A 20,673-nucleotide genomic window follows, 5' to 3' on the forward strand; every position below is an offset into this window, starting at 1 on the left:
TGGAGACAGAATAAAGCACGGATGCAGAAGGGAGTATGATAGATACAGGAAAGGCAGATGGGAGATGAAACACTTGCTGTCTCTCCAGATGGAACTGATGCAACTTTAGCCCCTTAAGAGGTCTGGTTTTTATACAGTCTGAATTGGTGGGCAGATTTCTGCTTTTGGCTCACAGCCAGTGATCCTAAATGAAATTGTCTTGGCAACCTTGGCTCTCTGCCCAGAAATTCTGTGATCCCTCTTCATGCCTGGACGACGGTCATTTTCAAACTAAAATTTTATTGCACAGGGAGAAGCCAGTCTGAGTCTCTTCCTAACATTTACCCAGTTTTCTGGGAAACTATTTTGCACATCTCTTCATTGTTTCTTCAGGGTAATCTCCATGGCTGCTTGCTTACATATATTAATGCCAACACCTTAAATTGTACTCAGAAAGAAATAATCAAATGCAGAAGCCACAGAGCTGACTTACATACTGCCAGAACTAAAATCAGCGAGTCACTGCATTCTGAACTAGTTGTAATCCCTGCATAGTTTCTAAGGGGAGCCCCATGTAAAGTGCATCGCATTAGCCCAACTGGGTGATAATGGAGGTTTGAATTACAGTAATTAGGTTCTTCTGCACCAGGTACATTTGCAATTGGTGCAGCATAAAAGGCCCTCTAGCCACAACCTCCAGGTAAGAACTGTGAGTCTGGAAGAACACCCAGGTTGCAGACCTATTCCTTCATGAGTAATGCTTGCTTATCCAGATCAGAGGTGGTATTCAGCCGGTTCTTACCGGTTCGGGCGAACTGGTAGCAGCAGCGGCTGCGGCTGGAGGCCCCGTCCATTCACCCAATGTAATGCGTGACCTTCTGTGCATGCACAGAATGCAAGCACGCTCCCATTTGCAAACCAGTAGCGAAGGATAGTGAATCCCACCACTGATCCAGATTTAAAGTAGAAAAGCAAGCCCACCTTAGGTTGATCTCTCTCTGCTAAGCAGAGGAGAAATTTGTGCCTTTGTCACAAGGATTTGTTTTGTATTCTGCTTCTGTATCCTTTCAAAGAAATTATGACGCTTGTTCTTAGGAGAGGAAAAGATCTAAAATGGAATAGGAGTTATTGACATGCCTGAAAGCATAAAGACAGGATAATTAAGCCATGCACGTAAAACCCTTGCAGTGAATGTTTGGAGAATGATAACCTGCCTTCTGTATAATATTATGCAGGAAAAACAGGTGTTTTTTTTTCAATTTTGTGTGTACGTGTGTGTGAGGGAGAGAGAGAGAGAGAAAGAGAGAAAGAGAGAGAGAGAGAGAGATACTGTGTTTTGCTTTACTACTGTGAGTCAAATGTCAATCTTCAGAGCAGCTACTTGGGGTATTATGATCCTTGCCTGAACTGGGAATTCCTCTCCCTGGTGTTTGTATCAGAGGCACGTTGGGACTGGCATCCAGCCCAAATTGTTCAGCTCTGCTGCTTCCTTTGAAAGATTTCCCCTATTTGGTTAGAGTAATTTTTAAAGGACTTTTCTTTTGCCTTGTTTTTCAATATATATTCTTAGGACATTTTGGCATGCAGAACATCATCTAGTAGGCATGGAAAAATGATACTATTCTTATTATTTTGGCCAGCAGCCTAGCAAGGCAGGGACTATTTTTCTCTTTAATTTAGAATTTTAGTTTAGCCAAATGTGGTTCTTCTTGTAAGTATGCAGACTATAAAATATAAAAGTAAATTTGAAGAGATAACATTTGTTTCTTTTCTTTGTTTTTAAAAGAACTTTAAAAGTGAAATCAAAATGGTATTAATGTTTTTTAAAATTAAAAGCCCTGGCTATATGCTGTCCTTGACCTGCCCCCTTCAAGCTACAGTATATACAATATAAAAACCAATAAGCCAGGACACTGATTTCTTCTGCATCATATTCAAGCATTATAGACATAGCTTGTGACATCATCTAAGGGTTTATTAAGGATAAAGCTTGAAAGATTGATGTACACATTAGGAGCTAGGTCCAAGCACAAAGTGCCCAAGCCCAAATATCAAGCAAAATTAATTTTGTTTAGCATCGGATTCTAAGAATACAGGAATTCCCTGGGTTACGAGTGTTCCCTTAGTGAACGTTCGGAGTTACGCGATCAGCGCCTCCTAGTGTTTGTGAACAAGTTCCGAAACTACGAATCTTGCAGCACCATAGCAGTTGTTTGCCCTTATGAACAACCGCAGAGGCTCTGCAACATTCGTCTTGCACTTTGCCAGCCAAAACTGAACTTTGGAGGGCCTCTGATGCTCTGTTTAGGCCTGTGCAGTGCCGGGCCAGACCTGCACAGGCCTAAATAGAGCTAAGTGCCAGGCCAGGCCTCCACATACCAAAATGGAGCTGCAGAGGGATGCGTGCGACTGAGAGATTGGAGAGGAGACAGTTTTCTAGGTCTTTGCACATTAAGTGACCCAGCACAGCAGTTTGGGTGGGTGGGTGGGTGGGTGGAAGCAATTGTGGGGAGCATGAAGTATTTCAGTGGGTCAGGGAGGCCTTGGGTGGTCTTAAGTAGGTGGCCTATTCCAACACTCGGGCCCCCATGGCCTTCCTCACCCTGAAATACCTCATGTGCACCTAACGAGCCTCGCATTTGATTAGCGAATGAAATGGGCAGACTCCATTACATTTGTAACTCGAGGATTACCTATAATGAGAATTTATGATCATAGCAAAGTTAGTGTGAGACAACTCTTTTGTTCAATAATAGTTATATTCTTGTTATAACACCATTATTCTAGACTGTATACTATTGTCTTTCATTTTCTGGGATATTTTTATTGTTTTATTGTTTCTAATTGTTTTAACTATTGTATACAGGTGAAACTCAAAAAATTATTTCAGTAATGCAACTTAAAAGATGAAACTAATATATGAGATAGACTCATTACATGCAAAGCAAGATAGTTCAAGCCGCGATTTGTCATAATTGTGATGATTATGGCTTACAGCTCATGAAAACCCCAAATCCACCATCTCAGAAAATTAGAATATTACATGCAATCAATAAAACAAGGATTGTACATAGAACAATATCGGACCTCTGAAAAGTATAAGCATGCATATGTACTCAGTACTTGGTTTGGGCCCCTTCCGCAGTAATTACTGCCTCAATACGGCGTGGCATGGAAGCTATCAGCCTGTGGCACTGCTGAGGTGTTATGGAAGACAAGGATGCTTCAATAGCGGCCTTCAGCTCTTCTGCATTGTTCAGTCTCATGTCTCTCATCTTTCTCTTGGCAATGCCCCATAGATTCTCTATGGGGTTCAGGTCAGGAGAGTTTGCTGGCCAATCAAGCACAGTAATCCCCTGGTCATTGAATCAGGTCTTGGTCCTTTTGGCAGTATGGGGAGTGCCAAGTCCTGCTGTAAAATGAAGTCAGCATCCCCATAAAGCTCATCTGCGGAAGGAAGTATGAAGTGCTCCAAAATCTTCTGGGAGATGGCTGCGTTGACCCTGGATATAATGAAGCACAGTGGACCAATACCAGCAAATGACATGGCTCCCCAAATCAACACAATGTGGAAACTTCACACTGGACTTCAAGCATCTTGCCGTGTGTGCCTCTCCATTCTTCCTCCATACTCTGGGTCCTTGGTTTCCAAATGAGATGCAAAAGTTGCTCTCATCAGAAAAGAGGATTTTGGACCACTGAGCAACAGACCAGGTCTGTTTTTCTTTAGCCTAGGTAAGACTCTTCTGACGTTTGTTGTTCAGGAGCGGCTTGACAAGAGGAATACAACATTTGAAGCCCATGTCCGTCTGTGTGTGGTGGACTCTTGATGCACTGACTCCAGCCTCAGTCCACTCCTTGTGAAAGTCCCCAACACTTTTGAATGGCCTTTTCGTGACAATCCTCTCTAGGCTGCGGTCATCCCTGCTGCTTGTACATCTTTTTCTTCCACACTTTTCCCTTCCACATAACTTTCTATTAATGTGCTTTGATACAGCACTTTGGGAACATCCAACTTCTTTTGCAATTACCTTTTTAGGCTTTCCCTCCTTATGGAGGGTGTCAATGATGGTTTTCTGCACATCTGTCAGGTCAGCAGTCTTTCCCAGGATTGTGATTCCTACTGAACCAGAGAGACCATTTAAAGGCTCAGGAGCCCTTTGCAGGTGTTATGGCTTAATTAGCTGATTAGAGTGGGACACTTTGAGCCTAGAATATTGCACCTTTTCACAATATTCTAATTTTCTGAGATTGTGGATTTGGGGTTTTCATTAGCTGTAAGCCATAATCATCACAATTATGACAAATCACGGCTTGAACTATCTTGCTTTACATGTAATGAGTCTCATTAGTTTCATCTTTTAAGTTGCATTACTGAAATAAATGAACTTTTGCACGATATTCTAATTTTTTGAGTTTCACCTGTAGTTTTAGAATTAGACGTTCTAGAGTCCTTGGTTGAGAGGGACAGCTATAGAAAAGGAAGGAAGGCAGGAAGGCAGGCAGGCAGGCAGGCAGGCAACAAGGTTCATGTGTGCATTCAAGCTTGTGTCTGGTTTGGTATCATCAATCCCAGGAGTGTGTCTAAACTGCAGATTTCACTTTCTTAGCTATCATCATCATAGGCCTGTAGTTATTTTCTGATTGTTTGCAATATCTACCCCATGTTTTGGGAGTGTGATGAACCTGTACTTATATAGTGTGGGAAATCAGTCATGCTAGCACGACCCCTGATAGTGTGTTTTGGATCTATTTCTGTAGATATGGTCATTGTTTCTATGCAGTTATTTAAAAAATAAATCTGAGTTACATATTGCCCTTTTCTCACTGAGTCATGAGGCACCACTTGAGGCATTGTATCTGTTACACTACACACACACACACACACACACACACACACACACACACACTAATTCATGTCGCGAACTACTGTCAAACATCACCCGGAAATGCCTCTATTGTATGTAGAATCTGAGCTTGTCACCTGTCCAGCCATTGTTTTTTGTCTTGAACCGTGAGTGCCTTGTCCTGTTTGGCACTGTTTGCAGGTGGGCTGGCTTGTACAGGCAGCAGATGATTTTCACTGGCAATCCAATGCAGTTGCCATGGCGGCAAAATGCTGAAGAGAAGTAGGTCATTTCAGTGTAATTTTCGATGTGCTTTGGAAAGCCTAGCTATTAGATCTCAGGTAATAACTGAACAGACCACAGCAACAGTTAACTGGTTTATTCAACTGAAGTAACTGAACAGGGAACCAGCCGGCTGACAGCTATTTATACCAACAGCTGTCAGACCGGCAACCAATAGGAACTCGTAGCTCATGCCGCCTTTGAATCTGTTTGGATTGTCCAATCAGGGGAAAGCTTTGGCAAGGGTTCTCGAGCGCCATCTGCTGGTGGACGCTCTGAGTACATAACACTCCTTTCCCCTTGTCCGCGCATGCGTAATCTTGTAATCTTGTGGGCCGTCTGCGCACGCGCTGCGATCTCCTCAACTGAGGATTGTCCGTCGCTGTAGGAGGATCGTTCCGGGGAAGTGTCCATGAAGGCCCGAACCGTGGAGTTCCGCTCAACTGACCAGGTAGGGAATTCGCCAGGATCGGATCGGTGGTATGGCTGTCGGAGTTAGTTGTTTGTCCAGGGTTGGGCCGATTTTCGGCGTCCTTAGGGTTTGGTGAACTTGGAACTAAAGTTGAAACTGGAACATGCGAACTGTTGGATGTGGCGTCCACGACCCGTCGCCTCAGTTGATCTATATGCCTCCTCCATACTCTTCCGTCTCCAAGGAGACGTTAGCTCCGAAATCACGCCAGGCACCCACTTTGGATCCCCTGCAAAGTTCTTAGCAAACACTCTTTCCCCCACAATAAAGACCCTAGGAGGAGGAGAGGAGGGATAGGAGGGGGTAGCATAGAAAGGATGCAATCGGTCCAGTGTTGTACGGAGTTTCCTTCCCATTAATAGTTCGGAAGGGGCTTTGCCTGTTATTGGGCAGGGGGTGGTGTGTTGGCATCGTAGGAATGTGGCCACTCGTTGATGTAATGGTAAGTAAGCCATGCGTGCAAGGGATTCTTTGGCAGAGCGCACCGCGCGCTCCGCCATACCATTCCCCGCCGGGTGGAAGGGAGCTACGGGGGCGTGTCGGATGCCTAGGCGTTGTAGGTATGTTTGAAATTCCTGGGATGTAAATTGAGGCCCGTTATCTGACACTATAATGTCAGGCAAGCCGTGGGTTGTAAAGAGATTGTCCAAAATTCGGATGGTGGCTGCAGATGTGGTGGAATGCATAGGAAAAAGTTCCACCCATTTTGACCAAGCGTCAATTACTAGGAAAAATGTGGTTCCATCTATTGGACCTAAGAAATCCACGTGGATTCTACTCCACGGTGATCTAGGTTGTTCCCAGTCGTGGGTTGGGGCTGAAGGTGGTGCTGGCCAAACCTGTTGGCAGGGGGAGCATCTCTGCACCCAGGCAGCAATGTCTGCATCCATAGAGGGCCACCAGACATAACTGCGACCCAGGCATTTCATACGCACGATGCCTGGGTGGCCCTCATGGAGGCGGGTGAGCAGTGCATGGCGCGATTTGGTTGGGATGACTATTCTATGGCCCCATAAAAGACAGCCTTGGAGGACGGAGAGTTCCGTGCGGCGGCGATAGAAAGGAATTAATTGTTGGTCTATGGAGGCGGTTGGCCAACCGCTGCGAACAAAAGAGATAATTTTTGATAGTAGAGGGTCTGAGTTGGACTGTATTGCTATATCTGAGGCAGATAGGGGAAGGCTCAATTCGTCCAGGAGGCAGATTGATTCTGTTGGGGCTGGGTCAGATACAGGAATAGGTAAGGGGCAGCGGCTTAAAGCATCCGCATTTCCCATGTTAATACCTGGCTTATGGGTTAGCGTATAATTGTACGCTGATAGAAATTCTGCCCAACGGGACATACGGGGAGATATAATTTCCGGGGTGGGGCGGTCGCCGGCTATAATACCTAGGAGTGGTTTATGGTCAGTTAGGAGGGTGAATGGTCGCCCGTAAAGGTAATGATGGAAGCGTTTTACTCCCGCAACGGCGGCCAGCGCCTCCTTGTCCAGCTGGCTATAATTGCGCTCAGGCTTGGACAAGGTGCGGGAGTAAAAGGCTATGGGGGCCTCGGATCCGTTGGGGTAAATGTGGCTCAGCACTGCGCCGACTCCAAAGGGAGATGCGTCGCATGCGAGGAGAAGCGGCAATTTTTCGCTATATTGTGCCAAAACAGGGGGAGCTGTCAAAGCCTTTTTTACAGCCGCGAGCGCCTGCGCTTCGCGGTCAGTCCATAGCCATGGTGCTGAAGAGTCAAGTAAGCGGTGAAGGGGCTCAGCTAAAGAGGCTTTGTGGGGAATAAAGGATGAATAAAAATTTAGGAGGCCTAGGAAAGCCTGTAATTCAACCTTATTAGTGGGGGTTGGTGCAGACAGGATTGCCTCCACTTTTGCAGGGGATGGGTAGATTCCATCTTTATTGATGAGGAACCCTAGAAATCCGACAGCAGGGACTCCTATTTTGCATTTAGATGCCTTGAGGTGGAGACCTGCAGCCCTGAATTTTAGAAGGACTTTGCGTAGGGTGTTTCTAAGCGTTTGGGCGTCTTGGGCTGCAATGAGTACGTCATCAAAATAGGGCGTGACCCCAGGGATGCCGTGGAGAAGGCGCTCCATAAGGCCTTGGAATATTCCTGGGGCCACGCTGACGCCGAATTGCAGCCGGCGGCATTTAAAAGCCCCGCGGTGTGTCACTATAGTCTGCGCAAGCGCAGTGGCTTCATCAACAGGCAGCTGTTGATATGCCTGGGCTAGGTCTAGTTTTGCAAATATTTTGCCGCGACCCAAGGTGTGTAGTACATGTTGGACTACTGGCACTGGGTCGGGGTGGGCTTGGAGGGCTTTATTTAATGTTGTTTTAAAATCCGCGCAGATCCTTATAGATCCGTCGGATTTTAGAGGAACAACAATTGGTGTTTCCCAAGGGGAAAAATCGACGGGTTGGAGAACTCCCTGTGCAAGGAGTTTATCAATTTCCGCGTCCACTTTTGCCTTCAAAGCGAATGGCAGACGCCTGGCCTTTAGACGAATAGGGGCTACTGAAGGGTCAAGGTTTAAGGAAATTGGGGAACCCTTATAGCAGCCTAGGGAAGGTGAGAATACATCCTGGAATTCAGAGATTAGAGAGGTGAAACTGTTAGGGGGTAAAGAGGAGTAGTAGGTAGAGTGAATGCCGGTTATTGATAGTCCCAGAGCCCGGAACCAATCGAGCCCCAGTAAGGAGGCAAGGGAGTCCTGAACCACTAGTAATGGTAGACGGCCTGTGAAAGAGCCATAATTGACTTGTGGCGTGGCGCAGCCTAGGAGCTTTATAGGGTTTCCTTGATAGTCTTTCAGGCGGTAGTTCGCAGGGCTAAGGTGCCGGATTTGGTAATGGGGCAGAATTGAAGACAGCGTTTGCCATGAGATGATGGAGCGGGCTGAGCCGGTGTCCAGCTCCATCGAGCAAGGGCGTCCTTCGAGAAGGATGGTGATGTGCATCTTACCACGGCCTCCTGCGGCTGCAGATGAGGAGTCGACAACCCATTCGGGATTGTACTCCTGGATGTCTCCCAAGGATAGGGAATTTAGGCGCGATTCGGCAGAGCTGGTGCAGGAGAGCGGTAGGCTGGGTTTTGAGATGGCGGCCGGTTGTCAGGAATGGCAGAGCGGCACACATGCTAAATGTCCTTTTTTTCCGCATTTTCGGCAGACAGCTGCTCTAAAACGGCAGGTGGAGCGTGCGTGTTTGCCCCCGCAGCTCATACAGGAACGGCCGTCTTTGTACATTAATGACTGCAAACGGTCAATCGCGAAATCAATTTCAGATCGTATAGAAGGAGACACTTGCTGACGGTTGACTTGAGGCGTTGGAACCGGTAGACCCGTTGGTAGGGGCTGTGGTAACCGATGACAATCAGGAGTTGATTGATTTGCCATTTCTGAAGCGCGAGCTTCATCAACGGCAATTTTTAATGTTAGATCGGACCGGGAGAGGATTCTGCGGTGCAGATTTACGTCTTTTAGACCATAGATAAATTGCTCCAAGAGGGCTTCGTCTAAATCAGAGAATTCACAGGGTATTGCAGCCGCACGGAGCGCAGCCACATAGTGACTTATAGACTGCCCCTCTAATTGAATGCAGTGGCGAAAATTTTGTCGCCTAGCAAAACGTGAAGGTGCCGGTTCGTAATGGGTCTTAAGTTTGGCCATTAAAATTTCCCAAGGCACCGTATGCACAGGGGTGGGGGCTGAGAGAGCTCTTGCGGTCGCGAACATCTCCGGTCCACAATAATTTAGGAAGATGCCTCTCTTTCTCTCTAGTGTGAGGCTTGTTAAATCGTGAGCTAGGAGGAAACACTCAAATCTTTCAACGAAAGCCTCCCAGGTTTCTGCCTCCACGCGAAATGGGGCGAACATCGATGAAGTCGTCATCTTACTTGATGGTGTTGGGTCGGATCCGCCCGTCCTCGTCGCCAGTATTAGATCTCAGGTAATAACTGAACAGACCACAGCAACAGTTAACTGGTTTATTCAACTGAAGTAACTGAACAGGGAACCAGCCGGCTGACAGCTATTTATACCAACAGCTGTCAGACCGGCAACCAATAGGAACTCGTAGCTCATGCCGCCTTTGAATCTGTTTGGATTGTCCAATCAGGGGAAAGCTTTGGCAAGGGTTCTCGAGCGCCATCTGCTGGTGGACGCTCTGAGTACATAACACTAGCTGGGGGGAAACTGCATAAAAGTGAACACCTAAGATACTCCATCTTGTAAACATTCACTTTCCTTTCAGCCAGTCTTATCTTTCTGACTTGGCGTGACAAAAATACATTTGTCCTTGCAAGCAAGGCACCCACAATGAAATAAGCAGGTTGAATGGTTGTCTTATTTCCTTTAGATAATTGAAAAGAAATAATTGGGACTGAAAATAGCAGACTAGTTATACCTTAAATATCAGGGTGTTTTAAGGCTCAAAGGTGATAATTAACTTTGTATGTATTGAATCTGTCCGGTTATTGGAAATACAAGTGCTATTTACCAAGTGACAAAGAATTTATCTTTCCTCTGCGCTATTTCTACCAAGGAACTGCCTTTTTCACCAGTAGCTTAAAACATTTTTAATACCATTTTTTTTTATGATAGCTCCTGAAAGTAAGCATTGCAGAAGATCATCTAGGTAAAAGTTGCCAAAACAAACGTGTCCTTGTTCCTAGAAGCACGTGCAGTTTGACCAATAAATAACAAGAGATCTACATTGTGTCTCCACTATCTTAGTTATCTAAGTGAAAAGCTTTTCTGAAAAAAATACCAAACTATGACTTTTTTTTTCTTCCTTTCAGTGTAGGTGTGATATTAAAATCAAATGATTTTACTGCAGTCATTAACCAGTAGAAAGAATGAAGAAAGAAAAGAGATAATTTTCAAGTATCCAGAACATCCAAATGTAAATAAACAGAAATGATCCATTAAAAAATACCGGTATGCCAAAAGGCTTCTTATTAGTTGCAACTAATCTCAAATATAAAGTTATAGAGCTCTGGCAAGTCTGAGGAACAGTCACTGACATAGAAAAATGACCAGTGTGCTGTGCTAAGGAAAAGCCATTCCCTACTCAAACAAGTTCAGTTGTTCTTAAATATTCTTTGTCTTAATTTTGTGTGCCACCACTTAAAACCTGGCACTCTTCCATGTTATTTCAGGGTTATAGCATAGAGTAAAAATTGCTTGTACTACTGATCATGGCATCCTGTTTTACTAGTTAGGATTGGGCAATTTTTTCTGGTCTGATGTTCGGCAATTTCAAAATCAACTGAGAGTTCCTTGGTGTTTCTGTTTTAGAGGAAACAGGTCTAGCATATTGAATAAATATTAATTGCCAGATACCAGTAGCTGTGTACTTATGGATACATTTCTTAAGCCAAAAATCCATCTATTTCCAACATTCTGTTTCCAAAGGAGTCCGCTGGAGGTCTCTGAGAAGTCCAGAACCGGAGATTCACCCAAGTTTCATTTGCTTTCAGTAGTGTCAATAGTGTAAAATTTACCAAGAGCTTCTCTGACTTGGTTAAATATAAAAATCTGTTATATAAACATGTGGTAACTTTAGCTGTAATTTTAAATATGTTTATTATATTTAAATCCTGCCTTTTTCTGGGATCTGAAGGCAATGAGTTCTTGAGTTTTCTTGTTGTGATTGATCCTGGTTTTGAAAAAACAGAGTTGGGTTAAGTACAATCAATTCTTAAATGTCTCTCTTTTCAGTTTTCAACTGCTAGCTATTCCTGGTATTTTTTGGGAGTTAAGTGTAATGAGATAAAACAAAAAATTAACTTTAAAAAGACATTTTCAACTTTGAGACGCATATAAATTAACAAAAAAAACCTAAAAGTATTTTCATGAATTTGTAAACAACTAAGTGAACACTCCGTTTCAGAACAAATATGCCGCAGCAATATTCATCCCTTTGTTAATGTAATACCATGACAACCTTTGATTAGGCTGGTATGATAATGATGGCATAGCTCCTGACATTTATAAACTCACCTTTTTGCTGGTAAAGGCACAAAAAGTTGTGCCCTGTATCTTACTTATAATAAAGCCTTAGATTTAAATTGTACACTTTTCAAAAGAGCAAAATTATTCTTTTACAATGTACTGTTTGTACATTACTGTACAAACAGTAAAAGAGAATATATTGTTCACCTGAGGACATTATGTGTCTGTTATTCTCATTTTCTAGATGGAGAATAGGAGCAGTGAAACCAAGATAATGCAATCACCTCTAGTATCGTATATTACATGTACATTAAATGTTGTTATGACAATGACTAACATGACAATAGGCAAATCTGGCTTTAGAGAATTTTCTGGGAAAAGTGCAGACAAATCTGTAGGTCTTGATCTCAAGTCAATATATGATCCAGATGTTCCAAAAACATTTGTTGTGTCTATAGTTTATGCTAGATATTTTAGGTATTCATCTGAAAGCATATATACAGTAAGTTTATATAGATAAAGCTATAACTTATGAGCACATAGTTTCAGGCACTGACTTATGGTTGCAAACAAGTGGGAAGAATTCTCATTTCATATTCATAATTGTCTGTCTACTAGTAATTTCTGTCAATTGCAGATGTATGCTAAGAATGGAAACACTGTTCTTCAAATTCTGTGATGCTTAAAATTTGAATTTTCAGTATGAAATCATCACTATAACTTTAAAATAATAAAGGCTTTTAAACAAAGACGCTGGATTAATTTAAGAAGGGAATATGCTATACTTAAAAGTCCAATGTTTATGGCAGTATGTCAGTTTTTATTCTTTTCTAATGTATTATACTCTTATCATTTCCTTCATCCTTAAGAACACAGTATTGAGAATATTCTTGACTTTTACATGATATGAAGTCTTTACTGATTTGTTCATCTTAGTCATTTTATTAAATATTTAATTGTTAGACAATACTGTTATCTTTGCTAATTACATTCTGTCCAGGATTATAACCTACTTTGAATTGTAGGTAGTCTAGTGATTTTTTGGGGTAGCATCCATAACATCTGCGATAAACTTTTAGAAATAGAGTTTTCCATTCAAACCTTTGAACATACATGCTCTATAATGAATTATCTAAACTTGTTCAGCAGGATTATTTCATAGCCCTTCCTTAAACTATTCTGGTTCAATTGTTCAATTATATTACTCCTGCTTTTATAAAACAAATCAAAATAGCTCTCACCGGTAAAATGTACGATGAAATTAAATCCATTTAACATATTTGACAAGTGTGGGAAGGTACCACCACCATAAAAGCAAAACAAGACCAACAAAAAAGCTCCAGCTAGAGATTAATAGTAATAACAATTTAGGCAGACAGTTCTCAGTGTAAGAAGAACATGCTTAGCATCATCACATCAGTTTAATTTGTCTTAATTTGTCTTGGTAATGCTACCAAGGTATTGTTTAAATGCTACATTTTGTAAATCTTTCTACCTCCATTCCTCTCCCCTTTTATTTCTCAGTATAGGTTGCACTTTTTATTTTGCTTAATGGAAGAGCAAGATACTTATGTGAAAATCCAATGAAGTTAAAAAAAAAAGCTTCTAACATTTTAAGTGAAGCTAGATAATGTCCTAATACCTTTTCAATGATAAGAGTTCTTTGCAGTGTTTAGTGATACAGCTGTCCTCAAGAATGTCATTTAGTGATGTTGATGCCAACAATTTTCTATGTTTGAAATACATGATAAAATACATTGGCAACTATGAAAGCATTTCCCCCCCCCCCCCCCAAGATTTGATCTTGGGCCCTTTAATAAACCATAAATGTTAAAATGCAAAGACTCGAATGATACAAAAGCATGCCAAGAACTACCTTGAGTAACAGAGTGTATTCTTAATGCTAAATTTCAGCCCTGAAATGTAATATTGGAGCAGTGGTGGGTTGCAGGCCGTACGCCCCAGTAAGTGCATACCAGTGCCTGCTGGAAGCAGCAGCTACTGTACCGGAACAGTGCTTTGGAGGGCCTGCCCACCTGCCCTCGTTCCTTACCTGCATTTGAAGGAAATGGGCCATCTGTGCACGCATGCGCAACATACGGTGCCTGCATGACGCTCCACCGAGCATCTGGAGCGTCGCAGGTGGTGGGTGCTCATGCGTGCGCAGTGCATGTGCCTGTAGTGCACACCCAGCTCCCGTTGCAGGGTACCGGTTGCAACGGGAGCCGAAACCCACTAGTGTCTTGGAGGCATAAAATATATCTAATGTGGATCGCTGCCTTTATTTTATTGCTGAGTGATCCATCCAATTCTTGGGGTTGACATGACTTCCTGGCTGGCCTAATATTCCCATATATATATTAGTGGACATTTTATTTGAGGGTGTATCTGTTACTTTCAAGACAGATTATCTTTTCTGCCCATGATCAAAGTATTCTGCTGTCAAATTACTTGCATTAGATAGCTTGTAATTATTTATAAAGGTTGCTAGTGGTAGTGATGATGGGGTATGTATATTTGAAAGGTGTCCATTAACAATGAAAAAGTTTCTGCTGGGTTCTTCAGTATAAGGCTCCGTGATTCTTACTTTGGGGTATATTTTATACCCCAAAGTAGATTTTTTAAAAAATCTATGCTTAGGCAATTGCAATACTTTGGAATTTGGAGAGGGAATTACAGCTTTTAAATCACACAGATGCTTTGCATCCAGCTATTTCTGATTTTTTTTTCCCTCCAAAAAATCTACAGTTAACAGGCTACATTGATGAATCTCTGACTTTATATCTCTTCTCTTCTTTTATCTCTTCTCTTGGTAAATGTAGGAGTCAACATCACTTGTATTTTGTCTATTTGACAACTTTATATCATTTGTCAGGAAAAGGATCTCATGTTCTAAAAAAGCAAGAGAGAAGACTTTGTGATAGCAGATCAGATACTTCTCCATATAGCTATTCAGTTGTTCAAGTAGGAAACTTCCCTAGTCAAACTTGGGAAGGCCAGAGGTTAAATCAAAAACTTGAATGAACTTCTACAATTCTGCTTCTCAATTTGATAGTACTGGTGAACATTCTATAAAGAGTACATCTCTATCAGATCTTTGTTTTAGGAATCCAGTAGATGCTAGAAAAGAGATATAGAAAACAGTAACATCTGTGCCAACGTCTAGTCATTTGGATTTCTGCAGCTCAAATCTGGTAGCTCTTCTAAAGAGGAGTATTGGGATCATGGATAATGAAAAACATATATGCTTGATAAGAGTTTAGAGTTCACTCCACTTTATGTTTAGCTAAAGATTTAATGATAATAAAAAAAAAAGATGCGATCATGTCGAAGGAGAGATCTATCAATAAAGGAGAATATTTGTAGTTCAGTGTTGAAATGAGGGTTCCTTCGTGCTTTCTGAGTTTGGTGGTTTTCTTGCAGATGTTTCATTACCCAAACTAGATGGTAGTCTAGCACTGATGATGTTACCTAGTTTGGGTAATGCAATGTTTGCAAGAAAACCACCGAGCTCAGAGAGCACTAAGGACCTTTCAGAGATCTATCAATTCTGATAATTCTGGTGTCTTACAACTACCAAAGATACATGAACATGATCTTTAAAAATTAGTACATAGGTCTGCTCTTCTTTGTTATATCATGGATCAAGGCAATTGCTAAAGAATATATTCAACCTCTCAAATATGATATCAAGCACCTGCTATAAATCATAAATTACACAAATGGGTATTTAACTTACACAAGTGAATTATAGTTTTCCCCAGTGGTAGGGAAAGGCTAGCTGCTTAAGGTTTCATTTTGGAGAGGAAGACAGGGTGAAATGTTATACATAAGTACTTTTTTCTATCGACGTGTAATGCTGCTTAAGTTAATTTTCAGCTCATCTGTATGATTTTAGGTAACACCATGAGACTTTAAAAATATGCTGTGCATTAAAAAAGCAATTAAGTTCCTTGATTGTAAGAGAAGGGTTGTGTGTTACATAATCTTGTTTTTAATTTTTTCCCTAATTAGCACAAAAGCTAATTAAAATCTTTTCAGCATTCTGGGGAAAAAAATTGAGAGATGTACATTTAAGCATTTATCTTATTTTTAGAACAAGCAACTTGAAACATAGATGATAAATAACAATAAATAACAGTCACTTTAGCAACAAGCAAGTTTAGAAGCAAATTGCTATTAATCATAACAATAGATTATGTGAGGATTTCATTATTTACAGTAAGTGATATCCATGTTCTCTGTATTGCAGCACAGAATATAAACCGTACATCATATTCTCCGCCTGTGATCTTTGGAACTGATGATGCAAAGAATTACAGTATTTAAAATTAATATGGTTTTTGAACCTTCATAGCTGAAGAGAAAATCTTGAAATGTTATGCCAGTTACATCTATCTTTGAATGCCAGAGTGCTTTTTGACTAACTCTAAAAAACCACACGGTTGCACGTTGCAGTCTTCATTGTGGTTGATTAATATTATCAAATCCCAAGCAGACAATCTACGTAGACCAGGGGTGTCAAACTCGATTTCATTGTGGGCCACATCAGGGTTGTGTTTGACCGTGGAGAAGGGCCAGGGGGGCATGGTCAGCTTGACGTCACTCCTGTCGGGGGTGCCTGTGGTGGCCCGGCACTCTGCCAGAGAAAATGGGCTCCTGAGCTCTGTTTTCGGCTGCCACGGCCTCCTGCAAGCCTCTGCCAGCAAAAACAGCTTGGGAGGCACCACGGGCCAGTCCTTTACTGTTTTCAGGGTGGCCCCGCAGGCCAGATTTAAGCACCCCACGGGCCGGATCCACCACCCCCCGACCCTTGAGTTTGACACCCCTGATGTAGACAGAGAAGGATGACTGTAGCTTGTTGTAGGATAATTGAAGGTCGTGTACAATAGTTAGAACATATATCTATGCACATTGGTGCTGAGCATGGTTTTCTTCAGCTGCTCTACTATTGGTTTTGGAATGAGTGATTCCAAATGAATGATTATTAGATAATGGTACTTGGCCACGACATCCATGCTCATTAACCACAGTGAGCACAACAGAAACATACAGGAAGTCCACAAATTGACTTACAACTACAATTTGGGCCAGAATTTCCATTGCTAAGCAAGATGATTGTTAAATGAGCCACACCCAAATTTGTGATCTTTTTTGGCACAGTTGTTAACAAATCACTGCAGGTGTATCATGTGGTCATTATGCAAATCCAGCTTCCCCATTGACTTTGCTTGTTGGAAGCTGGCTGGCAAGGTTGCAGATGGTTGTCACATGACTTTGGAGTACTGCAACCATTCTAAACACGTGCCATTTGTCAAGTGCCCAAATTTTGATCACATGACTGTAGGGATGCTGCAATAGTCATACCTGCGAGGACTGGTTGCAAGTCATTTTTTTCAGCGCCCTTTTAATTTTGAACATTCCCTAAGCTAGTGGTTGTAACTCGAGGACATCCTGTAGAGATATAATCACTGATATCCAATAGCATAAAGAAATTGATTTCATAACTTACTCTAAATTGGAAAGCTACGTTTCATCTATGAAAGATTTGAAATTCAGATACTGGCTTTTTCAGAAGCAAGTAGTTACACTTTCCTTATTTTGATAACAATGAAACTGTAATTAATTTGAAGTGGGGTTGGTGGTAATTTTAGCTGGTTTTGATTAAATTGCTTACACTGACGAAAAACTAGTTATACGACAAATATGTAATTTAGATGAACAAATGATCATGGAATGACCATCACTGAAAGCACCGAGTCATATGTGTCTTGTCTCGGTTTTCTTATTGCTAATGGCAGCTGCCTGATATAATTAGCTGGATGGGTAGGCACTTCAGAAAAACACCAATATTTTCTTTGCCTGTATTTTAGGTTGCAATTGCTCCTTGGTGGCTACCAGTTAAAGGAGCAAATTGGAAGCACCCAGAAGGCCCTGATTCTCATATCTTAAAGAGGTGAGCCCCAAACAGTATCGGGTTTCTACTGGTATTTTACTGAAAATGTACGAAAGTCGCTGAGAGATATTTTATTATCCTGAACTAAGCATCACTGGACAAATAAACACAAACAAGTTGGTGTTGTCAAAACAAAGGAACCTATCAAAGATCAGATTTTATTTGGGGGGGGGGAGATTTCTTGTTAGAATTTCTCGTTAGTTGCCAACACAATCCTAAACTGCATTAATAGAGGGATGAAATCAAGAGCATGTGAGGTATTAATACCGCTTTATAAAGCCTTAGTAAGACCACACTTACTAAGGCTTACTTACTTGGAATATTGCATTAAATTTTGGTACCACAATAAAAAAAAAAGATGCTGAGATTCCGAAAAGAATGCAGAGAAGATCAACAAGAATGACTAGGGGACTGGAGACTAGAACATATGAAAAACAGTTGCAGGAATTAGTTGCAGTCTAGTGAAAAGAAGGATTGGGAAAGAATGATAGCAGTGTTTCAGTATTTGAGGGACTGCCACAAAGAAGAGGGGATCATCAGTTTTTTAAAGCACCAGAAGGCAAGACAAGAAACAATGGATGGAAAGTAAACAAGGAGAGAAGCAACCTGAAACAAAGGAGAAATTTCCTAATAGTGAAAACAATTACCGTATTTTTCAGTCTGTAAGATGCACTTTTCTCCCCCCCCCCAAAAAAAAGTGGGTGGAAATGTCTGTGCATCTTATAGAGTGAATGTTGTCAAAGTCCCACCTACTCGTTAGTTCCCACCTTCAGCCATTTTCAGCCTCTGTGTGCCCCATTTTTGGCCCGTTTCAGGTAATGGGGATCACTGCTGATCTCCATTACTGATCACCAGCAGTGATAGGCAGTGGCCGCAATCCCTGATTCCTGGAATGGGTCAAAAATGGGATGCATGGAGGCTGAAAATGGGACACGCGGAGGCAGCGATAGGCAGTGGAAATCCCCGCAGCCTGAAACAGCTGATCTGTCACTGCGTTAAATTGTTTGCTAGTTTGAACTGAATAGCTGAACTGAAAGAGTTACTGCGCAGGTCATAAGGTCTTATCTGACAATGATGTACTGTGCCTGCTCATTAAACATTCCAGAGACTTCTCTTTCTTTTTGATCTTTGTCCGTCTTTCAGGAAACTGGGAGACAGAATTGCTTTTTCCAAAATGTAACAATTAGATAGTTTTGTTTTATTTTCCATTTCTTATTTTTGTATTAAAGCTTGTTTTTAATTAGAATATGTTTTCCGGAATTTTATTTTCATTTTCGCACCTTAAAGAATATGCTTATGATCTAAGACCTCATCTAGTTCAGGGTGAAATCTTCCCCTGACAATTAATGGCAGCAGAGATGGTTATAATTTACGGCTGTTTCCTTCAAAGCTATCTTTAAGAGATAAGGCGACCAGGCTAACTAGCCATGCCAAGGAAGAAAAATAAAAAATATGGAACGCACTCGGAAGGATCCATTCCCTCAGACACAGAGATGCAAGACTTCTCAAGTCGCTGAGAGATATTTTATTATCCTGAACTAAGCATCACAATGGATGGAAAGTAAACAAGGAGAGAAGCAACCTGAAACAAAGGAGAAATTTCCTAATAGTGAAAACAATTACCGTATTTTTCAGTCTGTAAGATGCACTTTTCTCCCCCCCCCCCAAAAAAAAGTGGGTGGAAATGTCTGTGCATCTTATAGAGTGAATGTTGCCAAAGCCCCACCTATTCGCTAGTTCCCATCCTTCAGCCATTTTCAGCTTCTGTGTTCCCCATTTTTCGCCCGTTCCAGGTAATGGGGATCGCTGCTGATCCCCACTGCCAATCACCAGCAGCGATAGGCAGTGGGGGCAATCCCTGATTCCTGGAATGGGCCAAAAATGGGAGGCTGAAAATGGGATGCGTGGAGGCAGCGATAGGCGGTGGAAATCCCCGAAGCCTGAAACAGCTGATCAGCAGTATTCCGGGACACTGATCCAAGCACCAATCAGTTCCTCATGCTAAATCAGGCTGCAATAATGTGCTAAAGCTGACCAGGCTGTTTGCTGCAAGGACGCTAGCCAGATGAATACCAATGGATGCTGGGAGGCAGATTCTTTTTTCTTGTTTTCTTCCCCAAAAGCTTGGTGCATCTTATGGTCTGGAGCATCTTATAGTGTGAAAAATACAATAACTAGTGGAATGGCTTGCCTTCAGAAATTGTGGGTGCTCTATCACTGAAGGCTTTTAAGTAGAGACTGGACAGTGACTTGCCTGAAATGGTAAAGGGTCTCCTGCTTGAGCAGGGGTTGGTCTAGAAGACCTCCAAGGTCCCTTCCAACTCTGTTCTATGAAAATCCCAAAGCTTACCATTTGCTGAGACAAGTAGCAGCTGATGTTTCAAAAGTTGAGATTTCTTGAGATATGCTACATCCCCTTGCTTCTCTTTATATGCAGGAGGGGAGGTCCTATAGCTTGCTAATCACTAAGAAGAAGAATATTTTGGAATATTTTGGTGTTGGAAAACATATTAGGGGTCTCTGTTCTATATCTGATAATTTTGGTTTTGCTTGCTTGCTTCTCATTACAGTTTCAGTAAATAAATACAAAACATACACTGTACATACAATGTATTGATATGGAGGTTGCAAAAATACAGGTAGTCCTTGTTTTATGATAGCACTTGAGATCAGAATTGCCATTGCTAAGGGACATGATTGTAAAGCATGACGTCACATGAATGCGCCACTTAGTGATCACAGTTCCTGCAGTCCCAATTGCTGTTGTTAGGCAAGTACTGCACATGTCATTAAGCAAGGACCTCACATGATTGCAATTTCCAAGTTCTTGCTCTCTTTCCCTTTGACTGCAGTGAATGTTGGAAATCACAGTCATGTGACCGTGACTTGCTGTGTCGTCATAATTGCAAGGCAGGCATTGAGTGCCTGGATCATGTGATTGTAGGGACATTGCAACAGCCAAAACTCAAGGACTGGTCATAACTATCCCCATTCAGTGCCATCACAAATTTGAGCAGTCACAGAAAGAGCGGTCATAACCCAAGGAACACCTGTGTTCAAATTTTGGGAAGGTTGTATTTTCGCTTGTCATTGCAATTTTAAGTTAGATGTTAGCTATTGGTATATCCTTTTTTTTTAGTGAATTATATTATCACATCGCAAGTATAAATTAGATTTCAT

At 41.9% G+C, this 20,673-nt stretch overlaps 1 protein-coding gene across 1 annotated transcript in view; it reads left to right on the forward strand.

Moving 5' to 3' along the window:
• The window catches only part of SUMF1 (sulfatase modifying factor 1), an 82,853-nt gene that overhangs the window by 24,832 nt on the left and 37,348 nt on the right, over positions 1-20,673 (forward strand). Inside the window, exon 4 of the mRNA XM_081969603.1 lies at positions 17,411-17,493. Within this exon, the coding sequence (XP_081825729.1) occupies positions 17,411-17,493 (83 nt within the window). The remainder of the gene's footprint in view (positions 1-17,410; positions 17,494-20,673) is intronic.

This window comes from Natrix helvetica, assembly GCF_964273705.1.
Source record: "Natrix helvetica genome assembly, chromosome: 1".
Classification (NCBI taxonomy): Eukaryota; Metazoa; Chordata; class Lepidosauria; order Squamata; family Natricidae; genus Natrix; species Natrix helvetica.